Below are 18,136 nucleotides of genomic sequence, written 5' to 3' on the forward strand. Positions count from 1 at the left end.
TGTGCTGAGAGAAAGAAGTATTTCTATTCCTATTTTAGGAATCTTCTTTTCTTGATATTTTCTCAAAGCGTTTTACTTTATACCTTTCCTGAAGAATTCTGTCTTAGAAATAATGTAGGGTTATTAACCTGCACAGTGTGATATAATGTTACACCTGGGAAATGCTCATAATTGTTTACAGCAAAATGTTTCTTTGTTCTATTTTGTTGACACAGTATTTGCACTTATATCATCACTAGCTCTAGGTGCCTCCATGGCAGAGCGGTTAAGGTCACTGACTTTGAATCACTTGCCCCCCAGTAATGTGTGTTCGAATCTTTGTCTGGAATGTAGGCTTCTTCATTTAAGGGATCCAGCAAGCTTATGAAAGATCAGTATTTCTACATAGGTCCCTGCCCATGCCTGAAACAGTGTTCAACGGGGCACCTAGGGTCTTCCCCCACCACTATTAAAAAGCTGGAAAAGTTACCACATCACTTATTAATTTGTCAGTGTGACTCTAAAACCGAAAGAAACAAAGCAATAATGTTGGTTTATTGACAAAAATACCTAATAAGACAATTTCAATGAAATATTTTGCTGTAGACAAGTGTAGAGTATGTATTTGTTGTGTTTTGGAGAATGGTAATTATTTTAATGATAGAAGAACAAAAGATTGATCCATTATGGTCCAATGAGTCATGAGTTAACTGTTCATTTATTTGTTACTGTTGACAGGCAACATCAAACTAAGGATTTCCCTTTTTGTACACCTTTGGGAAAGAGTAAATTTAAATCTTAAACTTGTGTGAAGGATTAATTTATTTGTATCATCTGCTCTTGGCTAAAGTTGTCTCCATGCAAGCAGTAGTCTGTTTGAGATGAGCATTTCCCAGGCATACAGTATCTTTCATTTTACTGTAAAATCTTATCAGCAAAGTTGCAATTTGCAGCTTGATGTAAACCATTGCCATTTTAAAGTTTTTCTCTTCAAATGTTTTTTAAAACTGTTTTAAATTGATTTAAAAAAAAATTCTGTCAGAATATTTCTGAAAAGTCATTCTTTAGTTTATCAGACTATCTCAGTATATAATGGCTAAATTAAAACTGTAGTGATAAGAATTTTGCAATGAATGACATCAGTTCTATGCTATATTATTTCAAGTTTGAGCTGGAGACAGTGGCTTACATGTCAGTTTTTTTCCTTTTTAGTGTAGAGAATGAATTATACATTTATTTTGCAGGCATTGGGAATTTTAAGAAGTTGAATATTATCAAAATCTAAAGTTAATTTTTTCATGAAAAAAAAGAGAAAAGGCACCAAAACATTTATAAATGTACTAAATCTTGCAATTGTTTTTTTCTTTATTTTCCAGAAGCAAGTAATTAGTGGAACTGAACACCATTTGTTGCATCGTCGTCCAGCAAGCATGTCAGCTTCACGTATTCCGTCCCCGCCGGTCACACCAGCATCTCCCGTCTTTCAGCATCGTAGTCCATCTAGCCCTGACTCACAAAGTAGTGCCAACCTATATCAGCATTTACAGAGACTCCATCTGACTCAACAGATCAGGGGTGCTGGTTCGCCAACATTCCGCAGGAGTAGTCCCCCAAATTTAGCTAGTCTAGGCCAACAAGGGTCTGAAAGTCCGCCTCAGTCTTTTCCAAATCTGTTACAGAATATCCCACAGGGACATCATCGGAGTAGTCCTCCTCCAAATTTTCAGAATTTACAAATAATTAAAGAGGATTCTCTAGATTTGGACAAGAGTTCACAATCGGAAAGTGAAGAAGACATGTTAGTGCAAGAAAATGGTGACAATGCAGATTCCACTGCTACGAATCAGAAGGCTTACAAAAGTAAACCTCAGATAAGTATAACAGACACACAAGGTCACGTTACTGCTGTCACCTCAGATGGTGACTCCGAATCGGAAAAAGGAGACAATTCTGACAGTGCAACAGTGTCACCAAGTTCACCATCGAATGTACCCACAAGTTTACCCTTCAATTACAACTACAGGTTACCATACGGTAGCCCTGTTCACTCAAACCTTGCAGACATTCCACCGGAGACAAAAGTTTCTGGAATTACTCAAGATCTTTATTATACCTCCTCAAATGTGAACTGGCTGACTCATCAACAGCAACTGTATTTACAAAGACTTCAGAGTATTCAAAACGCGGCTAATTTACCTAATGTAGGCAGTTTCAGCAATTATACAGGAAAGTTTAGTGCTCGACATTCGCAACCTACATCTCCAAAAAGCTGGGAGATAAGTAGTGAGGGAATGTATGAAAAAGCAGCCAGTGATTGGCTGATAACTTCAGGCAATAGCCAATCACCTGGAAGAACAGATTTTAATGGCTCTGCTCCATCTTTACAATTGGGTGGGGAGTGTGAATTGACAAAAGTTGGTTCATATGTGAATGTCTCATCAAAACGGTCAGTAGAGGATATTTTGAATGATATCAGGAAAATATTAGAACAAAGTGGCCCCCAGATAGCATATAAGTGCTCAGAAAACAGGTTTCAGCTGGCAAATTCAGACGTTTCAATGGAAGTGGAAGTATGTGAAGGGGTAGATGCAAGTAGACTACAAGTGCGACGAATCTCGGGAGACAGAGGTTGTTATCAGCAACTATGTCAAGAACTCCTTGCAGGCATTAATATATGAGGTGTTTTCTGATGTATATTTAAATTATTATCTATCTCTTTTTATTAGGTGTATAAAGCTTTTTCTTCATAGATTTTTATAATGCATATCTTTTCTTCAGTTAAGCATTTCCTCTTTTGCATTGCACACATTTTTGTTTCTTAAATCATGTTTAAACACAAGATCTTAATTTTGAGCTGGTATTTTTAGGTATAGACTTGACGAGTTGAATGTAATTTCAGTACACTCGAGGAATGTTCAGAAAAAATTCTGTGAACATTTAGTGATATCTATAGTGCATTAATATTTAGAAGAAAAACTTTAAAAACAAATTTTTGCTGTTATGTATGTTTTCATTATAGCATTTCCATAGATACAAGATCTGTCAAGGCAACAGTCAATAGATTCATTACATGACCCTGTTAAATGAAACACAACAATTAGATAATCTTACTTGCATGGATGAAATCAAAGAGTCATGCTAGTCATTCATCACAGGTTATCTGACTAAATATTACAGTTATATTAACATTTAACACAAAGAAAAATTAAACAACCTTAGAATTGACAGAATTGATATGATGTTAATTAACTTGTGTTTTCATATTGGCACTATAATAGATCCAAAATCAGTAGTATGACCAAAGTCGGCAGGCCAAGGGTCAATGTTATAGGGCCTATTTATTATAAACATGCAATTTAAGCCTGTATCTTCCAATGTACATGCTAGAAAAATAATGCATTGGCATTAAAGACACTGCTAGGGGCAAAAAAGACACTGCTGGGGCTAAATCACCGGAATCATTTAATAAATGAGCCGCTTCATGAGAAAATCAACATAGTGCATTTGCAACCAGCATGGATCCAGACCAGCCTGCACAGACTGGTCAGGATCCATGCTGTTGGCTTTTAACACCTATTGTAATTAGAGAAACCATTAGCCAACAGCATGGATCCTGACCAGACTGCGCAGATGTGCAGGCTGGTCTGGATCCATGCTGGTCGCAAATGCACCGTTTTGGCTTTCTCATGACGCGGCTCAAATATTTCATCATCGCCGTTTGTCACTGTTAATAGATAAAGAATTGTTGCAATAGTATGACAGGAAGGAGATATAGATTTGAAGATTTGATTGCTTAATGTCACGTTTAAATGAATATCATCAGATTTATTTTAGTTTCATCAAAATTTGATAAAAATTTTCTATAAGTAAGCACAAAAGTTGTATGTAAAACGTAAAGAAACAAATAAACAAGAAGGTTAAGCACATTTTGGGCAGTATATAGAAATACATATAATATAATAAAGTATGTGGAAAACCTATAAAATGTGTTAATCATGAAATTTATTAACATCATGTGATAAAGAAGGAATTTAGCTGTATGTTATAGTATGCACATACAATATCAGCTTTATGCATGTGTGATCTTTGGTGTTATATAGACATATCTAAAAGTTTTTAAAAATTTGAGATTTTGATGTGCACTTGGAGCCATGCCTGTCTGCTTCTATTTGTAGACTTATTAGTTTTTAAGCTCGACTTTCTAAAGAAAAAGTAGAGCTGTTGCATTCGCCCTGGCATCGTATCGCCATTGGTTAGAGTTTTTGATAAAGTCAAATATCTCTGTTACTATAAAAGCTTTTGATTTGAAACTTAAAATAGTTATTTACTATCGAAATCTACACCAGGGGCCGTATTCATAAAGCATCTTAAGTATAAGTTTTGACTTAAGTTTAAGATTTTACTTAAATTTGTGGTTATTTCAACTTAAGTCTAAGTAAAAACTTAAGTTCTAGTCATAAAACAGCTAAAACTTAAGATACGTAAGAAATGACTTAAGTCAGAAAATAAAATAGCGTGGTGAGTACGATTAAAGTGTTGTTTTCAGATAAAAGCACTTTAAACATAATTGTGCATGTTGTATCTGTCTGAAATTAATGTTGTTTTTAGCTCACCTGTCACATAGTGACAAGGTGAGCTTTTGTGATCACGCAGCGTCCGTCGTCCGTCCGTCCGTGCGTTAGTCCGTCCGTCCGTAAACTTTTGCTTGTGACCACTCTAGAGGTCACATTTTTTGTGGGATCTTTATGAAAGTTGGTCAGAATGTTCATCTTGATGATATCTAGGTCAAGTTCGAAAGTGGGTCACATGCCATCAAAAACTAGGTCAGTAGGTCTAAAAATAGAAAAACCTTGTGACCTCTCTAGAGGCCATATATTTCACAAAATCTTCATGAAAATTGGTCAGAAAGTTCATCTTGATGATATCTAGGTCAAGTTCGAAACTGGGTCACATGCCATCAAAAACTCGGTCAATAGGTCTAAAAATAGAAAAACCTTGTGACCTCTCTAGAGGCCATATATTACACAAGATCTTCATGAAAATTGGTCAGAACGTTCACCTTGATGATATCTAGATCAAGTTCGAAACTGGGTCACGTGCCTTCAAAAACTAGGTCAGTAGATCTAAAAATAGAAAATCCTTGTGACCTCTCTAGAGGCCATATATTTCATGAGATCTTCATGAAAATTGGTCAGAATGTTCACCTTGATGATATTAAGGTCAAGTTTGAAAGTGGGTCACGTGCCGTCAAAAACTAGGTCAGTAGGTCAAATAATAGAAAAACCTTGTGACCTCTCTAGAGGCCATATTTTTCATGGGATCTGTATGAAAATTGGTCAGAATGTTCATCTTGATGATATCTAGGTCAGTTTCGAAAGTGGGTCACGTGCCATCAAAAACTAGGTCAGTAGGTCAAATAATAGAAAAACATTGTGACCTCTCCAAAGGCCATATTTTTCATGGGATCTGTATGAAAGTTGGTCTGAATGTTCATCTTGATGATATCTAGGTCAAGTTCGAAACAGGGTCATGTGCGGTCAAAAACTAGGTCAGTAGGTCTAAAATAAGAAAAACCTTGTGACCTCTCTAGAGGCCATACTGATGAATGGATCTCCATAAAAATTGGTCAGAATGTTCATCTTGATGATATGTAGGTCAAGTTCGAAAGTGGGTCACGTGCCTTCAAAAAGTAGGTCAGTAGGTCAAATAATGAAAAAACGTTGTGACCTCTCTGGAGGCCATATTTTTCATGGGATCTGTATGAAAGTTGGTCTGAATGTTAATCTTGATGATATATAGGTCAAGTTTGAAACTGGGTCAACTGCGATCAAAAACTAGGTCAGTAGGTCAAATAATAGAAAAACCTTGTGACCTCTCTAGAGGCCATACCCTTGAATCGATCTTCATGAAAATTGGTCAGAGTGTTCACCTTGATGATATCTAGGTCAAGTTTGAAACTGGGTCATGTGCCTTAAAAAACTAGGTCAGTAGGTCAAATAATAAAAAAACCTTGTGACCTCTCTAGAGGCCATACTTTTCATGGGATCTGTATGAAAGTTGATCTGAATGTTCATCTTGATGATATCTTGGTCAAGTTTGAAACTGGGTCAACTGCGGTCAAAAACTAGGTCAGTAGGTCTAAAATTATTGAAATCTTTTGACCTCTCTAGAGGCCATATTTTTCAATGGATCTTCATGAAAATTGATCTGAATGTTCACCTTGATGATATCTAGGTCAGTTTCAAAACTGGGTCACGTGCGATCAAAAACTAGGCCAGTAGATATAAAAATAGAAAAACCTTGTGACCTCTCTAAAGGCTATATTTTTCACGAGATCTTCATGAAAATTTGTGAGAATGTTCACCTTGATGATATCTAGGTAAAGTATCTTCGAAAACTAGGTCAATAGGTCAAATAATAGAAAAACCTTGTGACCTCTCTAGAGACCATATTTTTCAATGGATCTTCATGAAAATTGGTCAGAATTTGTATCTTGATAATATCTAGGTCAAGTTCAAAACTGGGTCACATGAGCTCAAAAACTAGGTCACTATGTCAAATAATAGAAAAAACGAAGTCATACTCAAAACTGGGTCATGTGGGAAGAGGTGAGCGATTCAGGACCATCGTGGTCCTCTTGTTTTAATGTTTTCGTCCACAATAAAAAACAAGAATTACTTATTAAGTTGTTTTATGAATAACAAATATCCTTAAGTAAAATAAATTTCTAACCTAAGTAATACTTAAGTAAATAATCAATTTCTTATACTTATACTTAAGATGCTTTATGAATACGGCCCCAGGAGAAATAATATATATATCCATAACTGAGAAAAGTTGAGCGTGCTGTTTTACGGACAGCTCTAGTTGACATTGGTACTATTTATAGCCTTATTTTAAGGGGTATGCTGTGTAGGTTTAAACAGTTTGTAATAAGTTTTACTTGATTATGAAGAATAACTGTAAAATTGAGATATTTCTGGCATAATCTTTTTCCTCAAAATGAAATCATATTATTCAGAGTGCTACATCAGTAATTATAACTTGGTGGGGAAAATATACCATAATTATAATGTCTTTGTCAGTTTCAATATTGATACAGATGTCTTGGATTTTTGTGTTTGTTTGTTTGTTTGTTTTCAGAAATAGGGCATTTTATCAGTGATATCTAAATGCATGAAATGCAGTTTGTAGTTTAGGACATTACAGTAAATATTATGAAAACAAAGTATTTAAAAAGATGGGTGCTTCAACAAAATCTATTTTAATTTAAAATTTTTTAGTGTTATTCTTTATTCAATGGCTGCTTGTTATCAAGTAATACATCCTGCTGAACCATACTCATTAGATCAATCTGAAAGGCTGCACTTTTAGATATTTACAAGAAAGCAATCTAGTGATGATACTGATCCAAAATATCTGATTCATTTTCTCACTTTTAATAATATCATGTGTGGTCAATATATAGTCTTGTTGACCATCTTTGATCAGTATTACTTTCAGGTAGGTATAAAAAAGTATTGAACCCAACAGAAGTCTGCAATTGAATAATTTTGTTTGAATTTTCAAGAATTAAAAGAAATACTGATAAGATATCGTGGGCCAAGATGCAAGTTCATGTAAACATTCCTTTATTGAGGTCCTTCATCGATCTACGATACAGAGTTGTCCTTCTTCTACATCAGAAGCATTCACCTCTATCAATAGGATAAAAATACACATCTTAAACACGTCACTGAATAAGATACTTTTCTTATTATAAGTCATTGCTTTGGTTATAATGATCTTTATTTTGACAATTATTTGCTTTGAATTTCTTCCAAATTATATAGTGTGCTAAAGGCTTTTCCGAGAAATAATATCTTAAGTGTCGACCACAAAGTTGTTGAATTTCCAGTATTTGATATGAGTTTAGACAGTTTTGCATTCAACCATCAAAATCTAGGAGAACTAGAATACTGTATATTCCCTAATCTATGTCTTGCCTCTAATAAATACCCCCCCCCCCACCCCCCACCCACCACTTCCATATTTAATTTTAAAAAAGTCTATGTTAATGTTAGTTATAAGTGAATACTAGCACATTGATCATGCTGTAATTGTTAAATTTATAATTTGTATTTAACAAAAAACTGTTGGGGAAACATTTTTTACGGCCTTTATTAATGCCCCATTTGCAAAATGTAATGTCTTGTGGGACTGCTAATAATGAAATATATATATATTAACTTTGAAGTTAAAGTTTGGAAATTCCTTAAAAGAAGTAAAAACAAATGAATTATGGATAAACATGTTATTTGTAACAAGTAGATAATCTATCTTTTAAGAGTAGTCTGGTGAAAGAGCATGTACTCGGGTTCTTTTTTTTAGCTCACCTGTCACAAAGTGACAAGGTGAGCTTTTGTGATCGCGCGGTGTCCGTCGTCCGTCCGTGCGTCCGTTAACTTTTGCTTGTGACCACTCTAGAGGTCACATTTTTCATGGGATCTTTATGAAAGTTGGTCAGAATGTTCACCTTGATGATATCTAGGTCAAGTTCGAAACTGGGTCACGTGCCATCAAAAACTAGGTCAGTAGGTCTAAAAATAGAAAAACCTTGTGACCTCTCTAGAGGCCATATATTTCACAAGATCTTCATGAAAATTGGTCAGAACGTTCACCGTGATAATAACTAGGTCAAGTTCGAAACTGGGTCACGTGCCTTCAAAAACTAGGTCAGTAGGTCAAATAATAGAAAATCATTGTGACCTCTCTGAAGGCCATATTTTTCATGGGATCTGTATGAAAGTTGGTCTGAATGTTAATCTTGATGATATCTAGGTCAAGTTCGAAACTGGGTCACGTGCAGTCAAAAACTAGGTCAGTAGGTCTAAAAATAGAAAAACCTTGTGACCTTTCTAGAGGCCATATATTTCACAAGATCTTAATGAAAATTGGTCAGAACGTTCACCTTGATGATACCTAGGTTAAGTTCGAAACTGGGTCATGTGCCGTCAAAATCTAGGTCAGTAGGTCAAATAATAGAAAAACCTTGTGACCTCTCTAAAGGCCATATTTTTCATGGGATCTGTATGAAAGTTGGTCTGAATGTTCATCTTGATGATATCTAGGTCGAGTTCGAAACTGGGTCACGTGCTGTCAAAAACTAGGTCAGTAGGTCAAATAATAGAAAAACCTTGTGACCTCTCTAGAGGCCATATTTTCCATGGGATCTGTATGAAAGTTGGTCTGAATGTTCATCTTGATGATATCTAGGTCAAGTTCGAAAGTGGGTCACATGCGGTCAAAAACTAGGTCAGTAGGTCAAATAATAGAAAAACCTTGGACCTCTCTAAAGGCCATATTTTTCAACGGATCTTCATGAAAGTTGGTCTGAATGTTCATCTTGATGAAATCTAGGTCAAGTTCGAAACAGGGTCATGTGCGGTCAAAAACTAGGTCAGTAGGTCTAAAAATAGAAAAACCTTGTGACCTCTCTAGAGGCCATACTTGTGAATGGATCTCCATAAAAATTAGTCAGAATGTTCATCTTGATGATATCTAGATCAAGTTCGAAAGTGGGTCACGTGCCTTCAAAAAATAGGTCAGTAGGTCAAATAATGAAAAAACGTTGTGACCTCTCTAGAGGCTATATTTTTCATGGGATCTGTATGAAAGTTGGTCTGAATGTTTATCTTGATGATATCTAGGTCAAGTTTGAAACTGGGTCAACTGCGATCAAAAACTAGGTCAGTAGGTCTTGAAATAGAAAAACCTTGTGACCTCTCTAGAGGCCATACCATTGAATGGATCTTCATGAAAATTGGTCAGAATGTTCACCTTGATGATATCTAGGTCAAGTTTGAAACTGGGTCACGTGCCTTAAAAAACTAGGTCAATAAAAATAATAGAAAAACCTTGTAACCTCTCTAGAGACCATATTTTTCAATGGATCTTCATGAAAATTGGTCATAATTTTTATCTTGATAATATCTAGGTCAAGTTCAAAACTGGGTCACATGAGCTCAAAAACTAGGTCACTATGTCAAATAATAGAAAAAACGACGTCATACTCAAAACTGGATCATGTGGGAAGAGGTGAGCGATTCAGGACCATCATGGTCCTCTTGTTCTTTTTCCACATTATACACCATTTTGATATTTTTGAAATGTGTTTTGAAATATGTTTAATCTTTACTGAAATAAGTTTTTCTTACAATAAAAAAAAAGTAATAAAGAGAATTTAACACAGTAGTACCTTTTAATATGTCTACTCACAAATGATTCAACTAAAGAGATCTGGTGGTAGTTTAGCAAGTCTAGTATTTAGTAGCCCTGCCTGCTGTGATTTTTTTACAGGTAAAAATGGTTTGTGTATTGTAGATGTGCAACCATGGCACACATCAGACTGTTGGTGTGTTGTTGTTGGTTTGCATCAGTGGTGACAGTTACAATCCAGTATCTATCCTTGGTTAGTAAGGCCCTTTTAAAAAGTTGGCATTACAAATTAGCAACATATACGAAAATTGGACCCTGCATGCAGAATCAAAAAACATTCTACAAAATATTGACAGTTTGTGAATTTATTGAAATGGCAACATCACTACCATTCTAAAGATGAAATGTGTTAGTAAAATGTTTACATGTGATATTGGTTCTAACTAATGTTTTAAAATCAGGTAAAAATTTCAAAGATTATTTGCAAATATCTCAAAAGTAAGCTCACAGACCTATTCATTTTTTTTTTACCATGTAATAGATGATATATTAATTTACAGCTGTGAGAAGTTTCTTTAAATCTACCTTGTAGGCAATGTTCTTTTTGCAAAAATGTTACCAATATCGTGATTTTTCCATAGACCTATAAAAATTTGCTTGAAGTCAAATTTTTCAAATCAGCCTAGCAAAAAATCAAACACATAACCCTGTCTCAAAGTTTTAAAAATCAAGATTTGATTGAATTCTACATCATAGAAAAACATTGCGCTCGATGTACACATGTACCTTAAGAGTGATACTGTAACCAAATCAGATGCTGACATTTATATGCAATATGATTGTAAAAGATGCTGTATTCATTGTCATTGTTAATGATAACTGTTTTACATTTTAATACTAATTTGTACTGGTAAATATATATATGAGCCGTGCCATGGGAAAACCAACATAGTGGGTATGCGACCAGCATGGATCCAGACCAGCCTGTGCATCCGCGCAGTCTGGTCAGGATCCATGCTGTTCGCTAATAGTTTCTCCAATTCCAATAGGCTTTAAAAGCGAACAGCATGGAGCCTGACCAGACTGCGCGGATGCGCAGGCTGGTCTGGATCCATGCTGGTCGCATACCCACTATGTTGGTTTTCTCATGGCAAGGCTCATATGACTGAAGTCGACCAGTTTCTTGTGATCCAATCACTTGTTATATACCTCTCACCTTGGCAAATCTTTTTAAGAGCTGTTAGTAAGCCATTTCTACCAAAATGCCAGCTGTCTTGAACAATGCTCACAGAGTTAATGATTTCTAGGAGTTTTTCTATACTGTGAAAGTAGGGAAATTTACATACATTTGTATAACTTCAGCTTTTTATACCAATTCAACTAAATATATTGACACAAACTATCTTTACATGTGACTGGAATCTTTTTACTGTGCAACTGAAGATGTAGTTTTTGTGAAATTCAGTTCTCACCTAAGAATCTAAGAATGTATAATAATAATAATGCAATATGCAAGTCAAGTATTATTTGACAGATTTTCTCCACATTTTCATGTATGTGTGATTAGTGATTAAGGTAAATTTTGTATTTGTTTGACTTAGATATTCCAACTTGGGCATTGCCCTAATTTAGACAACAAGCAGCCAGACAGGGAAATTCATTATTTTGTTATAAAGCAAATATTGGAGTTTTTGTCACACTGAGAATAAATTTTAGATACTGTTTAATCACTTGTAGTAACAAGGTTTTATTACGTCTCCCACCACACAGTGGTGTGGGAGACATATTGATTTACTCCAGTCTGTCTGTGTGTCTGTCTGTCACAAAGCTTGTCCGCACTCTAAGTCGAACATTTCTCATGGGATCTTCACCAAACTTGAACAAAATGTGTTTGACCATAAGAACTTGGCCACGTTCGATAATTAGCCAAATCTGCTTAGGGCCTTTTGAATTATGGCCCTTGAATTACTGATTGGATCCATTCGTCTAGACCATCCAGAGAAACTAGTCATTTTTCATTGGGCAGTTGTGGGAGATATGTGCTTTTCTCAAAAGCATCTCTAGTTTTTTTTTATTTTGCTTTAAATATAAGACAATACCAGTGGTGATGTGCATTAGTCTATGGAACTCTGAGGGTGATAATGGCAACTTGCAAAATTTCAAAATATTTTGATTAGTTTTGAGTCTATTGTAAAAAGAAACATATTTTATGAGATATTTTCCATTGTAAATATAAGCCATTTTTGAAACTTTTGTTTTAAGATTAAATATAAGCCATTTTTGAAACTTTTGTTTTAAGATTAAATATAAGCCATTTTTGAAACTTTTGTTTTAAGATTAAATATAAGTCATTTTTGAAACTTTTGTTTTAAGATTAAATATAAGCCATTTTTGAAACTTTTGTTTTAAGATTCAACTTTGACTCTTGTTTGTTAATAGATTGTTATAAAAAAATCTGAATATCTTGGTAAGCAGAAAAGCAACATTTTCATATGAATTAAATTTTGATTTTCTTGAAAAATATTGTAACATTTCACAAGAAAACCTATAAGTTACAAATTAATTGGCTCAAACTGTAGGCTTATGTGAAGTTGATGACTACGGACAGGTAGCATTTCATTCTAAGATAATTTAGGGAGCATGAAGAAAGAGGGATAACTTTATGTCAAAATGTTAATGGGATTTATGTTTTAATTGACTTCTGCAACTAAAATGGTAAAATTCAAAAGGAACAAAGACAGATTAATATGAAACTTACGAATCAATACTAAAGTATTTTATTTTATGGATTTATAGCCAGTAAAGTATAAATGGTTTATAGTTGTAAAGCCTGGGCAACAGACAAGGGGACAATTCATAGCACAATGATGAATATTTGAATGTTTGTCGGTCAGCTTGCCATTAATGGAGAGGATTCATTTTAACTGAAGTGGAGGGTTACAGTTACATATCTCTAGCATCTGAGAACATATTGGAAATTGACCAATAGCAAGGCTTCATTTTGATATTGGTCTCTACACACACTATTATAGCTGTTGACCGAGGCTTAGTTAAACATACTACTCTTGCTTAGTAAGGCTGCTCCCAACACAAGAATATGTCTGTGTACTCATTTATACATAGTGCTTGACCATTCTTTACAATATGCTATTGTATAAGTGGTCACCTGTATATACCATCACAATGCTTAGTAAAGTCAACTTATGGTCCACACATTAGAATTTCCTGTAAAATTACTGTACATCTAGAATCTGAATATCACGGTCAACTGTCTATAGTGGTCATTTTTAGGCTATCTATTGAGCATTGCAAACAGCCAGTACTATTAAGTCTTTTGATCTAGGAAAATGTATAGCATTCACCTATGCAAGCTAAACTGATGAATATAATAAATTATAATTCCTCCAGGGAATTAAAGATATTTTATGTCCAAATTTCATATTTAAAAATACATTGTCAAGTACTTTACAGTATTTCTACATCAAGTACTTTACAGTATTTCTGTAGACATAAAATAAATGTTTGCATATATAAACACTGTATGTAAGGTTTGAAATAATACATGCTAATAAATGTGTTGGTTCACATACTTTTAATAAAAATACTGGAAGTTTTTGTAAGAAATAGCTGTTACTATAATTATGTAACCTTAATTATGATTGCAGCTCTACATACACAGTTTCTGTATGTTTTCTATATTTAAGCCAATAATGATGCAATATTTTAGTGAAAGGTGAGGATAGTACATTCTGTAAGTGTTCTAGCTAGTTGTCTCCAAATTCTTATTTTGTTATTTTTTGATAGCCTTACACCACGAGGAAATCTTTTAGCAATGCACCCTTTTAAATGTGTAATATTCTGTCAAAGCTATTGGCATTTTAAAGATATTCAGGAAAGTGTTTTAGTTTAAAAATAATGTATAGCAGAAGCTTGTTTAAATCACAGACAGGTTTTGTTACACTTCCCATGGAACAATTTTCCTATTCCATGTGATACTGCATTTAAATTTATTAAAACACCGTGTTTATGTTACATTATATCATATTTGAGCCGTATCATGAGAAAACCAACATAGTGGCTTTGTGACCAGCATGGATCCATGCTGTTCGCTTTCAGAGCCTATTGCAATTAGAGAAACTATTAGCGAACAGCATGGATCCTGAACAGACTACGCGGATATGCAGGCTGGTCTGGTTCCATGCTGGCCGCAAAGCCACTGTGTTGGTTTTCTGATGGCGCGGCTCATTTAATATGTGTTACATGTAAAATAGCATATCAAATGATTATTGTAGCACTGTTTTTTTTTCCCTGTAAGTAGATGAGCATTACATCAGCCTTTGTTTTTGTTATTCAAAATAAACATGCATATTATCATACAATATAGCATTGTCCAGGATGCACAAAAGTATAAAAAATAAATAAATCAGAATACAGTAGAACCTCCTTCAGCAACCACTTGAATTAAGCAGCCACTTACCTTAGGCAGTCAGTCAGATTACTACCAGAATGCTCTAATGTTCTTATTTTAGCTTGTCATAAGCAGCCACTAGCCATTAAGGAGCTTGATTATGTTGCTACCTTGGCTGGATGCTGAATACAGGTTGTACTGTATACACACAAATAAGCTGTTGGTAAAAGGGGTTGGTTGGGGCCAACTTTGGGGTGTAGATGGTAAATCTTCTAAATGCAAAGTGATAAATTCCTTGCATAAACTATGTACCTGTGATTTTAACCTTTAGCCTGATTCTGCCTCTGCGAGCAGCACAGACCAGGATCATACGTGCAGACTGATCATGATCTACACTGTTTGCTATTTAATCAGTAACTTTTCAGTGAGCATCCCTTCGAATAGTAAATGGTATTGCCCAAATTGAATGATGGTAAAGTCCATTTTAAAAATTTAGTAGGCTAAAGGTTAAGTGCTTGTGTGACAGTAATTCTTCTAATAACTTGATCTGCCAACATTTTTATCACTAATTATTTTTTCTAATGGTGCTTTTGTATTATATGTTGACTTATTTGTGATAATTCTTAATGATTTGGATTTTTTAAAGTATAAATCTAATATATTATCTCTTATATAGATATTATATATATTGCTGAAAGTGTGAATGTTATTTATGTGTGTTGTAATGAGAGCTTTCAAATTTACCATTTCTAATGAATTTTGTTTATTTTTCTAAAATTAACTTGAATGATTAGGAAAAGTGAAACTGGGCTAAATGATATATAAGGCGCGCCATGAGAAAACCAACATAGTGGGTTTGCGACCAGCATGGTCAGGATCCATGCTGTTCGCTAACAGTTTCTCTAATTGCAATAGGCTTTGAAAGCGAACAGCATGGATCCTGACCATACTGCGCTGATGCGCAGGCTGGTCTGAATCCATGCTGGTCGCAAACCCACTGTTGATTTCTCATGGCGCAGCTCATATGTGAACTGGAGTACATTGTAAACATATTTTAGCTAAACTGGATTACTTGAGGTTTTAAAATAGGTCACTAGGTCAAAACAGAGCAAAAGTATGTTAGAAGAGAGGTCACATTTATTAAACTTAATGGTCAAAAACTAGGTCTCTAGGTCAGATTGCAGAAAAACTTTGTAAATACTCTGAGGAGGCCAATATTTGTAAGTGGTCTTTCTAAAACTTTGTCAGAATGTTTGTCTCTTTAAGATCTTGGATAAATTTATAACTTGGTTACTTACAAAAAAAAAAAAGTTAACTGCATGAAATCATTGGAAAAAACTTGGTTAATAACCTGCTTATTTACATACAACATGGTTGGAATGTTTATTTCAATGAAATCTAAGGCCAGTATGATATTAGGTTATGTGAGTTAAGAACTAGGTCTAACTATACATGTCAGGCCTTCAGGACAGTCTTGTTTGACATCTTGACTAATTTGTATATCCACCATACACTGAGTAGGATCTTGATGGTTGTATTTTCGTTAATGGTCACAGATTTCAAAACATGTATTACTACTTTAAATGCTTGATTATTTCCAGGAGAATAAACAGCTCAGAAAAGTGAATTTCTGTCTGCTTACTATCAAATTGCAAAATAAAAATGATTCAGAAATTACCCAGTCTCCGGTATATTCTCCGGTATTCAGTAAATGTCAAGTTGGAAGTTTGTCTGGTCATGTGATATACATTTTTAACGTAAGAACAACTGTATGAACAGGCTATGAACATCTGTATGGTAAAGATGAAATACATATTTGTTGTTTTACTTTCGGAATATAAAAAATTGGAATCGGGTCAAAGACAAATGTTTTTTTAAAAATATATTTTACATGTACAAATCCTTCCTTCTCACATTGTTATGTATTAGTGTCTGCTGTTGGTTCCTGTGTTATTTTTTGTCTTTCAGTAAATTCAGTCTGTTGGAGACAGTCTGTGGGATAGTATGGATATTTCCTTTTGAGGTTCTCCATACATGCTGAGGAAGGAAAGAATGTTGTTGATAAATTATGTAGTGTCTGAGAAATTGACTTTATTTATCTCAGTTGCTTTATATTTTCTGATGCCATATTGTCCCAAGTACATATATTCAGGTTTCCCATATTTTCAGGTTTTCTGTATTAATATAGAGAAGTTGCAATTTCATACTAATATAAAGGTATACGTGTAGTGTTTCATTCTGTTAAGTTGAACCTGCCCTAGTGGCCATCTGTATTAAGCTGCCTTTTGTCAGCTAACTTCACAGATTGTCTTTTTGTTCTGATTTCAACTTGTCTTATGCAGTCCTATGCTGGAAGCAGCTAGATTGTGACATTTCTTTGGCTGGTATTTTAACACCATTTAATTTCAATACTATGGAAAAGTAATTTATCTGTATTACTCGCAATGCAGGATAACACAATCATGCATATACTAGTCTGCAGTATATTCTTTGGTTCAAAATATTCTATGGTTTCAATTATGAAAAAACTGTCTGTTTGGAGATAAATTTCACTACAGAATATGTTACAATGTCAAAGATATTTCTTGAGTTGATCTTTACATATTTTTCTTTTCAAATTACTGATCACTGACAAATTTAATGCTTTGCTCAATCGACACTGCAGCAGTCAACATGCTTCTGATATGCCTAGATGTAAAAAGTGCATAGTTTGATTTACCTGTAGTAAATGACTCCAAAATATTTATCAGTCATTATTATGTATACAGAGATTCACTACACATATACATACACATAAATGTATGAAATCACAAGCTCTAATTTAAATGGTATTAAATTACCATAATTTATTTAGTGTTAGATGCTCCAGCGTTATGAAAATTTTATTAAAAATGCATTGGGAAGAAGGCAAATTGTCTTAAATTTAAGATGGATACACCAGAATGTTAGTGAAGTTTTGTTTAGAATTTTTAAGTACTTTTATGTATATCGTATGTGATACATAAGTAATATTAGAGCATTTATTTGAAGTAGCAAACATTTTCATATTGGCATCTGTATATAATAGATAAAGCAACAAATACTGTAGTTTTTGCAATGAGATGGAAGTATGTTGAAGATTTTGTTGTCTCATATTCTGTGTGTGACCCAAGACCAAAGTGTGAATTTTGTGACTTTGTTACCAAGGTAACGTATTGTTGCCTGGTGATGCATTAATGTGTGATAGATGTTTTTGTTTTAATGAATTTTTGACTGGCTCAAAAAATAAAAGAATTTAAAAAATCACTGTTTCTTTTTATTGTACTATATATCATACTGTGACCATTTGTTACATTAGTGTCATATTATATCAAGGACGGGGGCTTCATGGCTCAGAGGTATAGGCTTCTGACATCCATTTACCTGCCCCTCATCGCAGTGGGTTCAAAATACCTCGTGCGTTTATTATCTCTCCCACCACACAGTAATACATGACAGTCAGATTCTACTACATTTGAATTATAGGTTTCTCATACTCTTTTTGATTCATCGGAAGACATTCTATAACAACGG

The 18,136-nt window shown here is 34.3% G+C and overlaps 1 protein-coding gene across 1 annotated transcript in view; it reads left to right on the forward strand.

Annotated features, from left to right (window-relative positions):
- LOC123561400 (serine/threonine-protein kinase SIK3-like) overlaps positions 1-17,869 on the forward strand; it is a 102,093-nt gene extending 84,224 nt beyond the window's left edge. The window contains exons 15-16 of the mRNA XM_045353747.2: positions 1,356-13,631; positions 13,663-17,869. Coding sequence (XP_045209682.2) covers positions 1,356-2,657 — 1,302 coding nt within the window. The 3' untranslated portion in view covers positions 2,658-13,631; positions 13,663-17,869. The remainder of the gene's footprint in view (positions 1-1,355; positions 13,632-13,662) is intronic.
- Positions 17,870-18,136: the final 267 nt, after the last annotated feature.

The sequence above is a fragment of the Mercenaria mercenaria genome, chromosome 10 (genome assembly GCF_021730395.1).
Source record: "Mercenaria mercenaria strain notata chromosome 10, MADL_Memer_1, whole genome shotgun sequence".
NCBI lineage: Eukaryota > Metazoa > Mollusca > Bivalvia > Venerida > Veneridae > Mercenaria > Mercenaria mercenaria.